The 18,918-nt window shown below is 37.7% G+C and overlaps 2 protein-coding genes across 2 annotated transcripts in view; one reads left to right on the top strand and one right to left on the bottom strand.

Moving 5' to 3' along the window:
• Positions 1-1,715: 1,715 nt before the first annotated feature.
• Positions 1,716-5,178, bottom strand: pop4 (POP4 homolog, ribonuclease P/MRP subunit). The gene is made up of 7 exons (XM_084404685.1): positions 5,031-5,178; positions 4,785-4,837; positions 4,249-4,469; positions 4,059-4,136; positions 3,895-3,956; positions 3,641-3,742; positions 1,716-2,008 (listed from the first exon to the last, which is right to left on the bottom strand). The coding sequence occupies exons 1-7, from the start codon at positions 5,035-5,037 to the stop codon at positions 1,872-1,874; spliced, it is 660 nt and encodes a 219-aa protein (XP_084260811.1). The 5' UTR covers positions 5,038-5,178; the 3' UTR covers positions 1,716-1,871.
• Positions 5,179-7,065: 1,887 nt separating this feature from the next.
• The window catches only part of shcbp1 (SHC SH2-domain binding protein 1), a 15,920-nt gene continuing 4,067 nt past the window's right edge, over positions 7,066-18,918 (top strand). The window contains exons 1-12 of the mRNA XM_084404420.1: positions 7,066-7,448; positions 7,691-7,894; positions 7,978-8,093; positions 8,224-8,432; positions 9,994-10,089; positions 10,580-10,810; positions 11,156-11,333; positions 12,182-12,302; positions 15,008-15,139; positions 16,214-16,332; positions 16,588-16,674; positions 17,366-17,507. Of these exons, the coding sequence (XP_084260546.1) occupies positions 7,253-7,448; positions 7,691-7,894; positions 7,978-8,093; positions 8,224-8,432; positions 9,994-10,089; positions 10,580-10,810; positions 11,156-11,333; positions 12,182-12,302; positions 15,008-15,139; positions 16,214-16,332; positions 16,588-16,674; positions 17,366-17,507 (1,831 nt within the window). The 5' untranslated portion in view covers positions 7,066-7,252. The remainder of the gene's footprint in view (positions 7,449-7,690; positions 7,895-7,977; positions 8,094-8,223; positions 8,433-9,993; positions 10,090-10,579; positions 10,811-11,155; positions 11,334-12,181; positions 12,303-15,007; positions 15,140-16,213; positions 16,333-16,587; positions 16,675-17,365; positions 17,508-18,918) is intronic.

Here is an 18,918-nt window from a genome sequence, read left to right as displayed (position 1 = left end):
AGTGTAGAGATAATTAATATATTTATACTGTCATAAAAATGTTTAGGCCTCATGTTCATCAAATAGAATGGAACATTTATGATAATACTGGTATTATTGATGCTGTATTTTTGCTCGCCTGCCTAATTTATTTCACAGTGCATGTGATTGAAAAAAATATTTGCTCGAATAGGTGGAAATTATAGTTAATGTGGAAAAAACATAATATGAGATACCTAACTACAGGCTGAAAAAGACAAGGTATAAAAAAAGAAAAATGCAGATTTAGGTGCATTAGCATTAGCAGATTTTTTTAGCATGACGTAGTAAAAAGTCCCGTAGTATTTACAGAACAATAATGACATGAAACTCAAGTCAAATAAACACTAAAACTAAGAAAAGATAAATATTCTACACGAGGCTGCCATAGGTATACTTGTAGATATAGAAGCATCTCTGTATATTTAAAAATATACATTAAAATTCTAAATAATAGTACCTGTACATGTGTGCTTATGACCCAGCTGTTTCATCTAAATTCCACATCACTGTCATTCTGTTGCGCACAAACAAACCACGCACACTAAGAAAACATTTATACACATTTGTAAAGCATTAATATAGTGTAGTGGGTAATCATGTTTACAACATGATTTTCCAAGGCCAAACATCACTTTTGGCCACTGTATGTGAAGAGGAGTGAAACACATAAGTAAAGAGTAAGAGTAAAAACAGGTTGTTCATCTGATTAACAGTATGGGCTCAGATAGCAGAGAACTCCTTATCTGATTCTTTACACAATAGTGTCAAAACAACAACAGAACTTTGGCCCTTAAACCAATCGGGTGGCAAAGGCAGTCTAACAAGTTTTTCTTTCTTTCTTTTAACAGAAAAATATGCAAAGTTACTGCAAAGAACAGGCTTATTATATGAGCACGGCACAGCCATTTAATAAATATAACCTGAAATTGTATTTGTGACAATTAATAGGCTACCTATTATTTCCTTGTAAAAATGTGGTTTAAAGGAAGTGCACATCCTTATGACGCAACACTATTTACACATTGACCACAGAGGAGACATTAAGTGTAAAGAACCTCTTTTCTCATAAAATACATTGCACATGAGAATGATGAAAGGACTTCATGAGTAAGCCAATATAGTTAGTAACAAACTCTTACGTACTTATTTCCAAAACCAGTTCTGTCTAGGAATGTGGAGATTCCCTGGCATTACCAGAAGAGGCATTGACGAGTCACTCAAGGAAAAAAAACATGACCAAGTCTCCAAGAATCAGGCCTTGTTTTGAGGAGGGGAAAACAAGTTCCTTGTTTTGTGTGCAGGCAAAGACTACAAAATATACACCACTGAAACAGAACCAAATAACTTTAAAATCATACCAATTCCCCTCAGTATACACTTTGAACTGGAGATCCTGCTCAATCAACTAACAATACTTTGCTTATTTTACACAACTTTAACATTTTAGAACTTGCTTAAATACCTCCCACCATGGGAAATAATTGTGCAAATTAAACATACTTGTGGATCTATTGTCATACCATGTTATTACAGAAGTAATGGAACATTTTGCATTCGCAGTGCTGACTACCCTTTTTGACTAAATGAAGTCATAACCAAAGAGTTTTATATAATAAAAGGAAGTGGCAGGTACCAGAGATCGTGAGACAGAGAGAGAACAGACATATTCCAGATTTATTCTTCCCATCTTCTCCAAAAAAAATAAAATAAAGGTCTCCCTCTGGTGGACAGTCAAACGCTACTACGTTTCATGCTTGGCCAGATCCATAATGATTGAGCATCTGCTCTTAGTCTCCCAGGCTCCAGTATCAGCTCACATTTAAAATTGACACGATGTTTAAGACTTTCCATTACAAGTCAATAGTTCCTTTTACTTTGAATTTCTTTGCCGACCGCTCACTGGAGCGCAGTTCAAACTTGCTGCCATAGATGTGAGTTACGAAATCACCAATCTCCATACTGAACACACTGTTCCTCTTCGGTATTACTGTAGAGAGAGAGAAAGAGAGAGGAGGGAAAAAATGTCAGTAATCCAGAGGGAATTACTGAAGAGCATATTTCTGTAATGAATAATCAACACTATTTGAAAGGTTAAAGTGGCCTCTGTAAAGCAACTGTCACTTTGTTCTCAGGTTCATTTGGAAAAGAGGGTTCTGAGAGGTGGCTAATGACTGTTGTGGGGAGGAAGTGAGAAGTGCATTCATGACACAGTAAGAAGATTTGACTTCAATCTGGCTGTCTTATCAGATTTTCACAACACTATTATCGTGGCCAACATAATTCACAATAACAATATTATAGCAATATCTACAGAAATGTTGCAAAAACAGTTATGATGCTACCAGACAAATACATATTTAACTTAGTTTATTTTGTGTTTTCTCTTTTTGTAGCCAATGAATCACTCTAAACATGAGTGTAGGGAAGAGAGAACCAACCAACAAAAACTTAGTTGATCAGCTTTTTTTTTTTTTTTTTTGGCAGACTGGGTTGTCTAAGTCTAAGACTACGTCATTTTACCAAACCCCCCCCACCCCCACAAAAAAACCTCCCACACTAACCATACTATGTTGGACCCCACCGGTGTCGGTGTCAGTGTCAACAAGGTCATTACTGGCGTTGGATTATTTACAATAGAATACAACAGCGTAACATGATATCAATATCATTTTTATTTTTAAATCACACATTTTGTTTCTATTTAAAGTTGTGAATTAAACGCAAAATTGGAATATCACATAAAACATTTGCAAATAAACAAGAGAACAAAATCGTCACTTCCTGGGAAATTGGCACAAAATATCTCTAATAAAAATGTAAGTTGCTGCAATCAGGTAATCCACTGTGGATCTTTTTTTGTTACATCATAAGAGCATGCAGACAAAATGCAATACGCATTATCTTGTGTTTACATACCTGGTGTTTGGAAATAAAAATGTGAGAGACAGTTCTGGGTGGGCATTATTAACTATTTTGATGACAGACTAAATGTTGGTTTAGTTATTCTGCATTTCAGATGCAGTATAATGAAATAGGTCTGCAGCTTTTTCCAACTATCCAATCACAACCTCTGTTGAGGCAAAGTCACACGAGTTCTTTGCTGCGCATTGAGGGATTTATTCCTTATAAATGTGTTTCTATCATAGTTTGTGTGCATGTCTTCTTATCAGATAAAAAAACGCATACACCTCAATACATTTTTATGCACATTCTTAGAATTTAAGTGCATTTTAGTGTTTCCATACAGCATTTTTCAATGCGATATCCAAATGTTTACGTAAAATTAGATGGATGGAAACATAGCTACAGTTGTCAGTACCGGTACATTGTGCCACACAGTCTGGACAATGATAAAATAGCCCGTCAGCTGCATGCAAGACAAAAGACTGACAATTGATGAGCATAGCAAACTTTTACATAATGTTATTTTGACTTGATTACCACAACGCATAAAAGCACAGGGGAAAAAATAGCTGCTAATTTCTCTTATTTGACTTTTTTTGCACTCAAAAGCTCCTCCTTCCTTTATCTAGTGGACAGAAAGCTTGGCATCTTTGACACTCACTCACTCATATTCGTGAAATGCTGTGAAACCTTTAGTTTATATTTTCACATATACCTTTTAGTTTGTCCTCTTTTGTAATGATTTTGAAGATGTGCTTCATTTCCTGTACCAAGATGCCAGTTAGACCCACATACGAAGGGCACTTAGATCTGACAACTATGTGGGAAAAAATGAGAGAGAGAGAGAACATCAGGTTCCACTTCACGCTCAAAATACCAACAATAAATCGGATATCTGGATATACTGCCACTAAACCAAAAATGTGTGCCTTTGTGTGCAGACGTTTTCAAATATGCATGACGTTGTACCTGTTAAGACAGCACCATGGAAATCAGCTTTCAAGAGCTTCTGCTGGATCATCTGTGGGTTGCTGTTCAAAAGAAACAGGCAGCACATTCATGGAGCGTTAGCAAGACTTGAAATTATACCCATGAGCCAGAAATTCTGAAGAGCATCTTCCTAAAATTATGACCTTTCTGGTTTCAATCCATTGCATAGATCCTCAATGTACTGTTTCCATAGCTCATGCAGAGGCAAGAAGAGTTCATATCTACAATGATATCCATAGACAAAGATATATGATTTTAGTGACAAGCTGACGTTTCGCTGATATAATGTAGTGCATGATACATGGTGAAAGAGTAAACATAATGAATACAGACTTTTGATGTTCAGGTTTGAGCTGGAATATTTTCAGCTGTCTTCTTTCTTTGGCATTCAGTCCCTTGGCCTTGCTTTTCTTTCCCTTATTTTTCTGTCTTTTAAATTCCAGTACTACCGCCTTGCGCAACATCATATCCTCAATGGCTGCATCTTTCATTTGGGGAAGGCTATTTTTCAGGAACGCTGTGGTGAAAGCCTCCGCTTTCGTTGTAGTTGAAGACTGTGAAAAGTGACATTCAGAATCTTATTTACTAGTTTGTAAAGTGTATGTACATCATACAGTGTGAGCCGATCTGCAACAATGAATTGTTTCATGTTTCATGATCCAGAGAGCCCCCAAGCTCACCCAGAGACCCTCCAAAAAAGCTAGACTTTCTCAGTAACAGTTTACACATTAGCAGAATTAACAGAATTATTAATATTTCTACATTATGAAATGCTTAACTGATTATTAATTAGAACGTCGAAAACCCTGGCTCTAAACCACGGAACAGCTTGAATTAAGAAACTAATGTTAATGACAGTGAACAGTCACCTCAATTCCCAAAAGAGCGCTTTCCTTTGATGGTATCGAGGACTGCACCACATCTGTGAACGTGAAAACACATAAAATATAACATATTACGCTTGATCCTTCATTTTGTTTTCGTTGATAAATTACCTTAATTGTATGTATGTTTAACACAGAAACAGCTAGGATCCAAGATGGTCACAACATAATGCATTAAAAAATATAAGATTAATAGGATCTTGATCAATATAATACCAGCATAAAACTTACTTTCCATAGTTCAAAACACAGTACACAAGCTCCAAAAAATGCTGCGGCTAGAATCACATGTGACAGGAAGACGAGCTGTTCACCGATTCAGACCGAAGAAATCGAGCACGGCATCATTCACCACATGATTCTAGTGAAAAATAACAATAACAAAACTTGGTAGGACCTTTATTATTAGCCAATTTGGAGACGACACTCTTTTATTTCTTAAAAATAAAGAGGTGCTTCCATTAGTTATTGATGATAACATTTCTATCTTTTCGGCATCAGGCCTGACCCAACACTTTAAAAAGTGTGAATTAATGGCAATACATAATTGTGATTTAGAAGATATAGAGGGCATTCAAGTGAAAAATTAGGTTAAGTACCTATAGGGGTTATGATTATCAAAAATGTTGTTAATAGAGAACTTTCAAATTTTAACTCTAAAATAGAAAGTATGACCAAATCCTTAAATCACTGGTTATCTCAAGACTTATCTATATTGGGTAGAATCCTCTTGACTAAAATTGAGGGAATATCTAAACCTATCTATCTATCCCATGCTTTGTATACTGACCCAACAGTAGTTTAATCGGTTCATTTTATTTTATTTAAATTTATATGGAAAAATAAAACACATTATTTACGTAAATTCCATATGGTTAAAGAGTATGAGGCTTGAGAGCCATTGATTTGGAATCTCTTCTTGGTACATTCCGAATTAAGTGTCTGAAAGAGTGTTTAACCAAGTCACACTCAATATGGTACCATATTCCAAATCTTTTTTATTGATTTTTTTTATTGGCAGCCTTGAATTTGTGTTCCTGAACCTTTGAAGTTATCCAATTTTCATAAACAAGTACTGCTTTTTTGGAAAATTATATTTACCCATAACTTCTCCCCTCACAACTCGACTCTTTGGAACAATAGGGCTGTAGTTATTAATAGGAAATCTCTGTTCAAAAATGATTGGTAGTAAAGGCTTTTTTTTTTATTTTTATGATTTATTAGATGATAATGGGTATTTCTTATGACATAATGATTTTATTAACAAATATAGAGTTAGAATTACAATTAAAGGTTATAATAAGGTATGCAATGCTATACAATGGTTTGTTAAGAATAATCCAAAGCAGTTTTTCTGATCCTTTATCTAGGCCTGTTGTTTCTCTTTCCTCTTTAAAAATATGTAATGTAGACCTCTAATGTAGACCTCTAATGTAGACAGTAAGTGCAACAAACTTATTTACAAAGAACTTAAACGTATTATCACTGGTAATTATCAGTGCTATTTTCTGGGAGATGTTGAAACCTCAGTAATAGATAAAGCATACCTGTTATATGGCATACCCAGTTGCTCCAAAGTTTCAAATGTTTCAAAAGACATAAAAGTCTGAAACTCTATGTTTCTCTCTGTCCAAATATTTACTATTTTAGTATATTTTTCTTTGATGTCTATATCGGCTACCTGTTTGTCTTCACCCTTGCTCCTCTTTCTTTTTTTCTTTTTCTTTTTTTTTTCTTCTTCTCAAATTCAAACTCTGTGTTAGTGTCTTACTTTATTGATTGTTCCCTGTCTTATGTACATTCTGCAATAAAAAAATAAAAACAAACAAACAGTGATAACACTGTGAAAAGGAGGATTTATAAGGGTTATAAAATATTATTTATGAACATTTAATTTAGAAAAAATGGCAATCTAAAATAAAAATGAATTAGCCAACAACCAAAGAGAACGTTAAGAAGCTAAAGCTCAGCTATGTTTCACTGGTCCGCTATATTAAAATGCATTTAAATGTAGTGTACAAATACGTGTATATTTATGTAGTAGGCCTATGTCTTTATCCACTAAGACAAGAGGTCCTCGGCCTTAAAGTTGCGATGAATAACTTAAGTTTATGTTAATCATAAACATTATGAGGGCACATGAATAAAAATAAAATTAAAAAAAAAGCAATATTCCATGCAATATTCCATAAAAAACAAGTATTGTCAATTTTAATTTCACGGTGATTTTAAAAAGGTTTTAACTGTGCACTGTCCCTTTAAGAATGTTTCGGATGGCCCCGCCCTGTGAGTTTATTGGGCTCTTTGCTCAGCCCGGGTAGCGTTTGAAAATACAAGTGAAGGGTGGAGACCGACCGTCAGTTCAGTTGGCTGCTAACCTAGTTAACAAAATACATTTTATTGATATCTATACCTCTTTTATTGTAGCTAGATTAAAGTTGTAAGCTTTAGTGATGTCGGAGGAGCTTGTGTGTTCAAAGCCGGAGGAGGTAAGAGACGCTGAGACTGAAAACAGCGTTGAAATCATCATCAAACTGACCAGTGAAAATCCACTAAACGATCATGATCATAATGTCAACCAAGAGACGGAAAGAGACACAGAGACTCTGTGTACTGAGATCAGACCAAACCATAATCGAGTTTCTAAAGGTTTGTGATGTTTATACGCTAACTGTTATATGACTATGACTGTGTGGTTTGTTGTCATTTGCATTAGCCTCCATTATGTCAAGTTACCATGTGCCATTCACACACCCCTAAAAAAATCACACGTTTGACGTTGACACTGATATTTTAACAATATCACGTAGGTCATAGGCCAAAACACATTTGGTTGTGTGGGTCTAACGTTATAGGGCAAATTACTGAACTGCCAGTGCTGATGATTTCAGAGTTATTTAAGACAGAAGAAGATGATGATGATGATGACGACGACGACGACGACAGCGGCACCCATTATCTGAGTGGTGATGAAAGACCCTGTACTCATTTAAGGCGAGCAGAGAGACCAGGACATGGAAAACTGCTGGACACCTTCCAGACAGATCATCTTTTGTACTATGAGAGATTCAAGGCATATCAAGATTACATGCTTGGTAACCCTTCAAACACATTTGAAAGTCATCCACAACAATACACGAGTCAATAAGTGTGTTTAAAAACCTGAAATGTTTGACAGGTGACTGTAAAACGTCTGAAGTAAAAGCCTTCACCGCTGAGTACCTGGAGAAGATAGTGGAGCCATGTGATTGGCAGGCCATATGGCACACTGATGTGTTTGACGTGCTGGTTGAAGTAAGTTCATTGAAGCATGTGGTGGAAAGTGATTTTGGGGTATTTACTGTCAAGAAACAAAAAGGTCAATGTGTATGATTGAAGCATTCACACAAAAGGATGTTTAAAAGGCTGAGGATTGTTGTTGTAGGTTGTTGACGTTGATTGTAAGGAGCTAAAGGCAAAAGTGGAGCTGGTGCTACCAATGGAGTGTGAGACCAGACGCTGTGATCTTACTGAAGAGTCCATGAAGTCCCTGCTAGAAGCCACACTTCATAAAGTACCTCTTCTGGAGCTCTTGGTTGTCTACGATGAGTCTGGGGACTTTGATCAGACTGCTCTGGCCCTGGAACACCTCAGGTTAGTTAACCCTTTAAAGGTACTTTTTTTTTTCTTCTTCTTTTCCTTTTCAGGGCTCTTCAATAAAGACTGCCAGTTTGGGCCTGTGCTGCGTTGTCACAAAAGTTGATCATTTGCATGTGTTTTCCCCATGTGCGAATGAGTGCAGAAAACAGCTTGCGAGTACTGGATTGAGTTCTCTTTCGCATCTGCTTGTGCTTAAATGTGAATACTGAAAACTTAAAAAAAAAAAGATTACAAATATTTGTTTACCTCAATGTCATGTGACCATCAAAGGGATAGTTCACCCCAAAAAAAAGTTGTTCCAAACCTGTATAATTAATTTATTCTGTTGAACACAAAGGAAGATATTTAGAAGAATGTGGGAAATATTTCTGGGGCACCAGTAGTATTTTTTTTCCTCCTTACTATGGAAGTCAATGGTGCCCCAAAGCGGGCTGGTTACACACTTTCTTCAAAATATCTTCTTTTGTGTTCATCAGAACAAACAAAGAAATTTATACAGGTTTGGAACAACTTGAGGGGCAGTAAATTATGAAATTCATTTTTTGGGTGAACTATCCCTTTAACCGACACCAGAGAACCGTGAACTTTATTTTATTATTATTATTATTATTGACTTATTTTATTATTGACCTAACTTGTTAACTTGCAATCTAAGGTCTTGCTTCAAGTAAATATTTAAGGTCCGAGAGGTTCAGCTGACAAAATAAGTTGGATTTAAATGGCATGTAAATATGAAATTATATGAATTTGTATTTTAATGCCTGCCAAAGACAGTAATACATGGTTAAATGACTCACTGAGTGATAATTCAAATAATAATTAGTGTGTCAGGAGTTGATTAGATATGCAATGTTGAGAAAACACTTCTTAAAAGTGAAATGATTTATGTAAATCAGTGATCAAATGCTGTGTGTGTCTCAGTTTTCAGTGATAGGCACATCACTATTATCTTGTCTGTGTGTGCGATTCCACAAACCTAGACGACCTTCTGAACATATAAACAGTAGGCTTTTTTTGAAAGGAAATTTTAAAATATAACAAGGAATTATGAATAATTTATTGCCATTGTGAGAATAACATCTAATCAGTAGAAAAGTAACTAATCTGATTACGAGTATTTTAAAATGAATTATAATCTACAAGTACTTAATTTTTGGAATCTGATTACGTAATCCAGATTACATGTAGGCTAATCAGTTTCTACCCAGCACTGTTCTTAATCCATTAACTAATGTTAATTATACAGCTTGAAATATTCCAAACATGTGTGGTTTAGTGACCATGAGTGGGTGAGGTACTGTAGGCAAAAGGGATGTTTAATTATTTAATGGAATGTGGCATTTGATATTCAAATCTGCCATATTGTGTGCATCCGAACATTGATGCAGTTGTATACGAGTTTGGTTTGTGATTCTGATGAGGTTCCTTTTGTTATACTGAACTGACTGGTTAAGCAGGTTTTCCTGTCATTGTTACTCACATCTCCCCCCACACTGTCTCTCTATCCCTCCCCTCCCATCATTCACTCTTGCCCGTTTCTGTCTAATCCCCACAGGTTTTTCTATAAGCATATCTGGAGGAAGTGGGATGAGGAAGATGAGGATGATGACTTTGATTACTTTGTTCGGTGTGTGGAGCCTCGTCTTAGGCTGTAAGTGTCCTCTGTGTGTCCTGTCTCTTCCCCTGAATCATGAACAAACACAGAGTTCATCAATGTCTAGTAATATCCTAAGCACTGGTTTAGTTATAAAAGAGCTGTGACCACCAGGTGGCAGTGTGTACTCAGTAATGAACAGTTCATTACAAGACAACACTTTAAATTGCTTTGAGTTATCCAAATCTATTTACTCTTGGATTATTTTTTATAAAGTCATTATAAAATTAGATGTTAATTTAAGCATGGGATATCTAGTTTTAAACTCACATTGGCATAAACAATAGTAGAGATGATGTCAGACAAATTAAATGAGTCTAATGGCACACCTGATACTTATTTTACTGAACTTCTTAAGTTTGAATGCAATTTTTATGGTGCCCCTAGTAATGGAGAAATTCGTCATCACCCTTAACAAGATCATGGTTTTGTCTCTCACTTTTTTTTTTTTTTTTTTTTAATCTGTCCCTTCATGTATTTTCCACAGTTACTATGATATCTTGGAGGATCGTGTTCCAGCTGGTCTTGTCGCTGAGTATCACTCGGTGCTGGCGCTCTGCTCGGGGAAGTTTCAGGAGTTCTCCAGCCTGAGAAGTGACCTGAACAGTGACTCTGAGTCTGAACAAGACAACGTGTCCATGGTGGAAGGGCTGCGCATGTACGAGCAGCTGGAAGCACTTAAGCGCAAGCTGCGTATTATTGAAAACCCACTGCTCAGGTTATTATTACTGCTCTGTGTGTTTGAGATTGAGAGGTGTCATGTATATTCGTGCCCACATTTGCTCTTCAACCCCCAAGTTAAGCAGGAGAGAAACATAATGAGTATAAATGTGATTAATATTGCTATCAGGCATTCATGGTTTTTGAAGTATTGACTTCTTTACGTTTTCCAAACCTCTTGATCAATACACGCTGCTCCATAATTAATCATCAGTCTTTCCTAGTTACCAGGTTTCAGATCCACTGGGATCAAAGATGTGTTAATCTGAACAGCTGTGTTTGAGCATGTGTGCCTGTTAGTTCTTTGGTTTGCTTACCTGCGCCACCTGCTTATCAATTGCAGGTATGTTCTGGGCTACAAGGTGAACTCTGGTCAGCAGTCATGCAGGGCAAAGGGGCCCCGTCCTGCCGGCGGCCATGTGGTCCACTTGGTATCTGCCTCAGCCACAGTTCACCAGCTTCAAAGCTTGATAACTGACAAACTGATGCCCCACTATTCGAGTGAAGAGTTTGAAGTGCAGGTGTGTATAACCCTTTCTCTTTTTCATGGTGCAGTTATCATGCTGGTCAGAAGGCCTTGTAGTACTCAGCTTTTCAGGATAAGGGTAGTGTTTTCAGCTGTACTGGCTTTGTAAATGGGGATTTTAGGAGGGGTTTATGACATCTGGACTGTGAAAGAATGGGAGAAGCTCTTTGTTTTAAGCCATGACAGGACATTTGGCTTGGAAAATATGTATTTGAATTGGAAAAGGTCACTTCCCCTATTCCAAGAGCTGAATCCTGATGGGGGATGGTCTGATCGTTTTAAATAAAGTAGTTTCAGACAAGGCAGGTCGAGCACAAATCCTGATATTAATCCCCCTCTCTCCCATCACTGTCTTTTAATTTCCTGGGTTTACCTCCTAAAGGTTAATATCTGGGTGAGAGCGCTCTGGCCGCCTCGTAGCTCTTAAAATAAAAATAAAAATCATATCATTGATTTCACTTGTGCTAGTATAATTCTATGCCTGCTAGGTCTCAGTGAATAGTTTGGCCAGTAAAATCTTACATGTGCTCGCTTCTCCATCTTCTGCTAGAGTAGTGCGATTAAAGAGCGGTTTGTGCGGAAAGCAGTTGTTAGGACGATATGATCACTGATGTGTCGAGGTGCTGTAATGTAGGATTTGTAAAGCGCAGTGTTCATGTACTAGCTCATGTTTGATCTCTCTTGTTCTGTGAGCCAGTTTATCCCTCAAGAACTGGTGCAAATGTGTGTGTGTGTGTGTGTGTCAGACTGTTTTTACTCAGTGTGATTTAAAATTCAGTTTTTATTGCTTTCTCTTCAGGATAAAGATGAGTTGGACTAATGTGGTGTGTGTTTTGATCCCAGTTTCACAGTGACCCGGTGCTTGCGGTCAGTGCGTGCTATGAGGGCGATGTGGTCATCATATGCCCAGGCATTTACATCATCACCAGCTCCATCAGTCTCGTCGACTCTATCGAGGTTGAAGGTAATCGCATGACTCACCATGTTATAGATCTTTTTGAAACGTATTCACGGATGAATTGTTCAAATTTAAAAAAATGCTTTTGACCTAGTAATGTTTTATCAAAATGTCATAACTGGACCTTCTGGTGAAAACTACTGACATCTCTGGTGATGTGTGCAAGACTTATCTAGTCATCTGATAAGCCACAATAGACATTTTCAGTTGTACATGTTTCTTTTTCATAGTGTTGATTTTTGGCAAATTTCATGGAAACTAATAGGGGTTAATTTGAAAATCAATTCAATGGAATTGAAGTTCAATGAAAATCAAGAGCCAAAATGATAAAAAAAGAAAAAAGAAAAGTCAAGTAATTCTTAAGACTTATGTCAAATTTCAAGCATTCTGAATCTATATGATAGTTTTGTGTGAGGAGGACAGTTACAAAAAAATGATAATAATAATTTATGGATGAACCATCACTTTAAAATGTAGTGACATTAGTGATATCTAAATCAATGGTTTGGCCAGTTTTAGCTGCAGTGAGAGAGAGACATTTACCTTTATCATCCAAATTGATTGGAAGTTGGTACTTTTTTTGCATCTTCCTCCATCTAAAACTCAGAGGAAACCACCTGTGTTTTGTACTATTCTTTTCCCTTTAATAAAGCTTTGTGAAACAGCATGCTTCATAACAGTAAGTCAGAAGTCTGGCACCATGCCTTGTTTGTCAAAATGGTTCCCTGGACGTGTATAAAATGAACACCGCAATCGGTGCGTGATATTAGGAAGCCTTCCGAGGTAATTGAGCTTGATGGAACAATAACCATCTTCCAATGATGGGGGGCAGAAATTAATTCATGAGGAATGTGGAGGCAAGCGAGCAGAGAGAGCACAGGGTCAGGGTCGAGTCTCTTTATGCAAATGGGTGACCTGCAAAGTCAGATAGTGATGAAGAAGGAAGAGGAAAGTTGGCCTGGAGGCCGCTGTTTAAATATGGAGGTTTTGTGTGCTTGGCAGTCCCTCCTGCAGAGTCAGGGAAGCCCTGGAAGAGGAGATAACATACAGCCGGCTGCAGGCTCCACTATAGGAGAAGAGCAACTCAATTAGACCACTGCCAGATTACCATAAAATAACTCTTTGGTATTTAGCTAGAATGTCACTTGTGCCTCTGTCTCAGGCTACGGCTTTATCGCCGAGATTATTTGAAGGAGCAGTAAATTGTTTTGCATGTTTTATAACAGTGGTTTTCAACCTCTCCTGCAGGGACCCCCTGACAGGCCATGTTTCTGTTTTAACCCTGAAATGGCACACCTGATTCATTAATGAGTAGTTTTTAGAGTAGGAAGAGTAGGAATTAGTCAATTAATCAACTACTCATTAAGCCTTTAACTGAATCAGGTGTGCCATTTCAGGGTTAATATGTAAAATAATATATATATTATATATTTATATATTTATTTATTTATTTATCACACTTTTTTATTTTTGTAAATGACAGAAAACAAGTTAACGCTGCCGCGTGAGTGTGTCTAATTCAACGGCTGATGGAGTGATGGCAAATTTAACATCTTTCTCTTTTCTTGCCAACATAATCAATCTCTTGGCATTTTGTCCTCTTTTAGAAAGTTATAGAATAGATTTTCTTTTGCTATTGGAGCAAATATGAATGCAGAGATTATGTTTGCTGTAGTTTCCACTCACCACTATAGAATTTTACCCAACTATGACTACTTCTGCTTCTTAGAATCCTGGAAATGTGAAAAAGATCCATTGAGTCCTGCAACGGACGGTGTTGCGTTTTGTAGAGCAGGAAGTAGGATGTGTGATTCTGTGTTTTCCCCCATTCAAAGCATCCCACTGCTGTCAATTACAGTGAGATCTTCCACCAAATCCACTCTTGTTACCTGCAGGTGTAGAAGTGAGGATGGTGCTGTGACCTTATTGGTCTATATTCAGCCTTTGGCATTTGAAAGAAGTGTGTGAGAGCTGACCAGGGTACTGAAGTTCATCTGAGCATTGTTAGAAAACTCTGGAAGAAACCTGCTTCAGGACCATCTGTCAAAGAGCAGTGTGTAATGAAGCCGGGCTGTCAAACTCTGCGGCTTTGAACCGCTGCTCTCGCTGACCTGCCACCACTATCTCAAACTGACATGGTGCTAAGCTGACCTCTCAGTCATCAGTCTGCTATAGACTCAACACGATAGTTGATGGTCATTTAGGCACATTGTTACTTGGAAACCATGTGTCTAGACTGAGAGACGGTCTAATTTCCATAGAAAATTAGGTCCTTTATGGAGATGCTTGGCTATAATGAGATGTTCTTTGCTGGATGGTAGGCATAGTGGTAAATGACAGTGATCCATCAGGGTTAAGGGCCTGCCAATTTCCCTTCTGCGTTTTTGTCATGCAGGTTCAGAAAATGTTTTATTCAAAGAGTGCAATTTTAACAGGTTCTTGTTACTATCAAAAATATGCCATCACTGGCTTGTTTTATAATAAGAGTATTTTAGAGTTATTTTATTTAAAGACACATAAACAACATTACAATCTCGCTGCTGTGTTTGTTTGTTTTTTACTTAATTTTTTCATCTTGTTTGGTTCTATTTTATTTTGTAAAATACTTTTCTTTTTGTAAGTTGCTTTGGATAAAAGTGTCTGCCAAATATCGAAGGGTTGGTCTTAAAAGCACTTTTTCCAAAGGCATTTCTCTCCCTGTCTTCCCTCAGGATACGGTCTGCCGGACGAGGTGGTGATCGAGAAGCGTAACAAGGGTGACTCTTTTGTGGAGTCAACTGGGGCAAACGTCAAACTCTCAAATCTAAAGTTCATACAGCGCGACGCCATTGAAGGCATCTTGTGTGAGTCTTAAAGGAAATTGGCCTGTCCCTTTCCCCTCTTTCCAGCTGTTTGTCAAAGAGTCTTGAGGGACTGCTGCTGTTGAATGGGCAGCAGTATATCCGCCCAAGACCTGATGTGCATTCATTTGGCCAGTGACAAGTCATCTTATGTGTTCCTTGTCATTTCATTGGTGAGCCATTCTGGCATGTCTAGGCTAGGGAGCTTTTAAATCTGTATCCCCGTGTGCAGCTACACTAAAGGTTTGCTTCCTGTGGGATTTCTTATCTGGTCAGATAAATAGCTATGTGTATGATCGACTAGATATCCTGCTTGCTTCCAAAACAATGTTTCCTACAGTATTAAGGCTGGGCGATAGCTTAAAAAACAAACAATTTTTCAGACTTTTATATACAAATATTTAATATGTATCCTGTTTATGTATTTGGTCTGCAGTGGCTTAAATTGGCTTTTAAATATTATTTTGATCAAACACAACAGGCATTGTTGCTAAATTGGATTTAAACATTTTAATGCAAGAACTAAAATGCAATAAAAATCTAGTTGAAAGTAATCAAGGCATGTTCTCTATACGTCTTTAACTGAAGGAACATTCCATTTATTCCTATATATATATATATATATATATATATATATATATATATATATATATATATATTGTGTTTTTAAATAAATTAATACACAGTAAGGATGCTTTCAATTTGTTCAAAAGTGACAGTAAATACTTTTACATTGCCTAGAAATTCTATGTTTTAACCTTTTTTCTATTTTATCAAAAAACTAAACTGATTCCCATATTAATAAAACTTGCCATTCTTGCAGCTAAAGTGTAAATAAAAGATGCAATTTAAAAATCTGTCTTAACACTTTCATAATTACAAGTCAAGATCATTGATCTAATCTAACGTCTTAAAAATCATTGTGATATCAATTTTGTTTAATTTTATATTGTGTATATTCAATACAGCCCAGCACTATTTTCAACCTTTATATGTGACCGGAAACCGTTCCTCCTTGCATGTCCTGCCACCATCCTCCAATGTCTTTTCAATTTGTCACCCTTTGTCTTTCATCAGGTGTTCGCCAGGGGAAGCTGGAAATGGAAAATTGTGTGATGCAGTGTGAGACCACAGGTGTGATCGTGCGATCGGCGGCCCAGCTCTCAATGAACATGTGTGACCTGTACGGCTCCAAGGTAAGCTGCACTGGCACACGATACCTCACGTAAATTATAAAAATTACCCTTTTGAAATGGGTATTACCATTTGAATGTATTATAGCTCCATCATCTATCCTTTCCGATAGTTAATACAGTATGTGATACAGGTGTGAAAGATCACGCCAGCAGCATTCTTTGACTGATTTACCACCAACCATGTTACCAAAGCCGTAAATACATTTACTAATACCGTTATCGCTTGTTCTGATGGTCGCTGTGCGCTTGCTTCAGGGGGCCGGTGTGGAGATCTACCCTGGGAGTGTATGCAGTCTGGTGGGCAACGGCATCCATCACTGCAAGGAGGGGATCCTGATTAAGGTGAGCAAGATGGATGAGCTTCTGCTCTTCTAAATGCCTATAGATTAGCCCGTCTAGCTCCTGGTTACTGCTAATCGTTGCCCAGGCAACAGCAAGTATTTTACCTGGGCGAACTGTAGAGCTGTCTTGGTATCGTATTAATGTCCTTAGTGGATTAATGCATTTAGAAGACCTCCAGAGAATTTAGCCCCTTTAATGCGTTAGTGGAGTGGGACTTCACTGGCTGCCATGGGGCGTCTTTGATGGTAATAGCTCTAAGCTGTGTCACCAGAGGTCAGTACGCTCACACAGTTCAGAGGAAAGCTCAGAAAACCCAGTGAGCACCCTGCAGTTGTTGACACGTCTTTGTGGAAAATTTTGCAGATCGGCTTCAAAAGTGTTTCATGAGCTGAAGTATTATGTGATGGCTTTCTCAAGTCAGTGTTAGTGTTTCACCTGAGAGCAAATTAGATTCACATACAGGTAGCAGCATCCCAAAAAGATTTTTCTGTAATTAACTCTAGCGGAATAATTAGATTTTACCTACCTTCCTAATGCTTTTGTGCATTTGTGTACACGCTGCGCCTTCCCAACCTCAGTCTTTCATTCTTCCTCATGCTGCTTAGGCCAAAAAGAGATGCGAGTATGTGCGTGCATGTTCATTTGTGTAGGCATGCTGCGTGTTTACCACCCTCTGCTTCCCCTTTGGCAGGATTTTGCAGATGAGTTGGATGCCATGCCTAAGATCACCATGGTGAACAACGTGATCCACAACAATCAAGGCTACGGCGTTATCTTGGTCAAGCCAGGTGACGCCACCGTGGAGGATCTGCCCCCAGAGCCCAATGCCGCAGGTGCCTCTCTCTTTTTCTGTCTGCTCCCGCCGCCTCAGTTCAACAGAAGCAGGGCATATTCTCAAATTAACACCAGCTAGTTCATTAAGAGCGGTTCTCTTGAAGTACCTAGCAACACCTGAAAATGTTGAGACACTAACATCTGCTCCAGGTTTTGTGCAGACAAATTGCTGCAAGCATTAAATTAAAATGTTCCACTTTTTTGGTTCTAAAGTAGTGTTACTTTTCTTTCTTAGAGCAAAAAAGTAAAATTCTGAAGAATCTTCACAGCTCTTTTTATACAACTACTGTTGATTAGTGTCCAGCTTTTTAAGCTTAAAAAATGAAAGCACTGAATGAAGCATGATAAATAGATTGCATTTTAATGATTAGCTGATATTAGAGATTTGTGTTGGTCAATATTGGATATTTAATAGCACACATGCTCATTTCCCCTATTTTTACATTTTATTACTTTTGCTATTATCAAAAGCTCACTTAAAGTTAATCTTTAAAGTTTTCAAACTCCACATCAGTAATTTTCAAACTTTTTATTTTGTCAGCTGTAACACCTTTGACCTAAACTATTGACTTGAAGTACCCCCTGAGTTTTGTTTGGTTCGATTAAAGTGAACTCAAGTTTGTTTCCCCCCTTGGTGCGGATCTTTTGGGCAGGTGTGAATACAGCAATCGCACTCGGGTGCGGACCAAACAACTCTGGTACGGTTTGTTTAAGGTGTGAACATGACCCGTCCCAATAGCAGAAAGCACTGCGCTGGGTCAGATTTTTACTATGTAATTTGGGGTGATGGAATGCCTATACATTAGGGGTGCAACGGATCGCAGTTGATCTGTGATCCGTACGGGCCAGCTGCCCCACGGTTCGGCACGCATGTGATTTGCGGATTAACTGCTAAATTTAACCATCATAGAGTGAAAGTTTATATTTTGGATGTTTTTTTTTTTTTTTGCCAATTTACACATTCAAACAATTTTAAACGCAGCAGAAGAGGCGAAAGTCGGGACTTGCGCGTTATCTGTGCGTACAGCCGCACACACCCAAAGCACGCGCACGCAGAGAGAGAGAGAGAGAGATGCGCGTTTCAGATAGCGCTCGAAACCGAATTGATTCCTCTTTTGCATTTCCTTGCTCTTGAACAGACACATGCACACTGTCTAAATACCTGTCTCGGTATGTATTCTCTCGGTTATGTCATAAGTGAACAGTCGAGAAAGAAACCAGAAGTTTGTTTTTTAGGTCCGTGCATTCAGTCTTAAAGTGACAGCAGACACCTAATATTCCTACTGTTGTCTGTGTCATTAATGTTAATAAAACAACAAAATACAGCTTTAACAAAGATGAAACTATATTTAATTTCTACAGTGAACAAAAAGTGTTATTTTACATTTAGGCTTAATTATAGATTTATGT

The sequence above is a fragment of the Rutilus rutilus genome (assembly GCF_951802725.1).
Source record: "Rutilus rutilus genome assembly, chromosome: 3".
Taxonomy (NCBI): domain Eukaryota; kingdom Metazoa; phylum Chordata; class Actinopteri; order Cypriniformes; family Leuciscidae; genus Rutilus; species Rutilus rutilus.
This window is presented reverse-complemented; position numbering and strand designations above follow the sequence as displayed.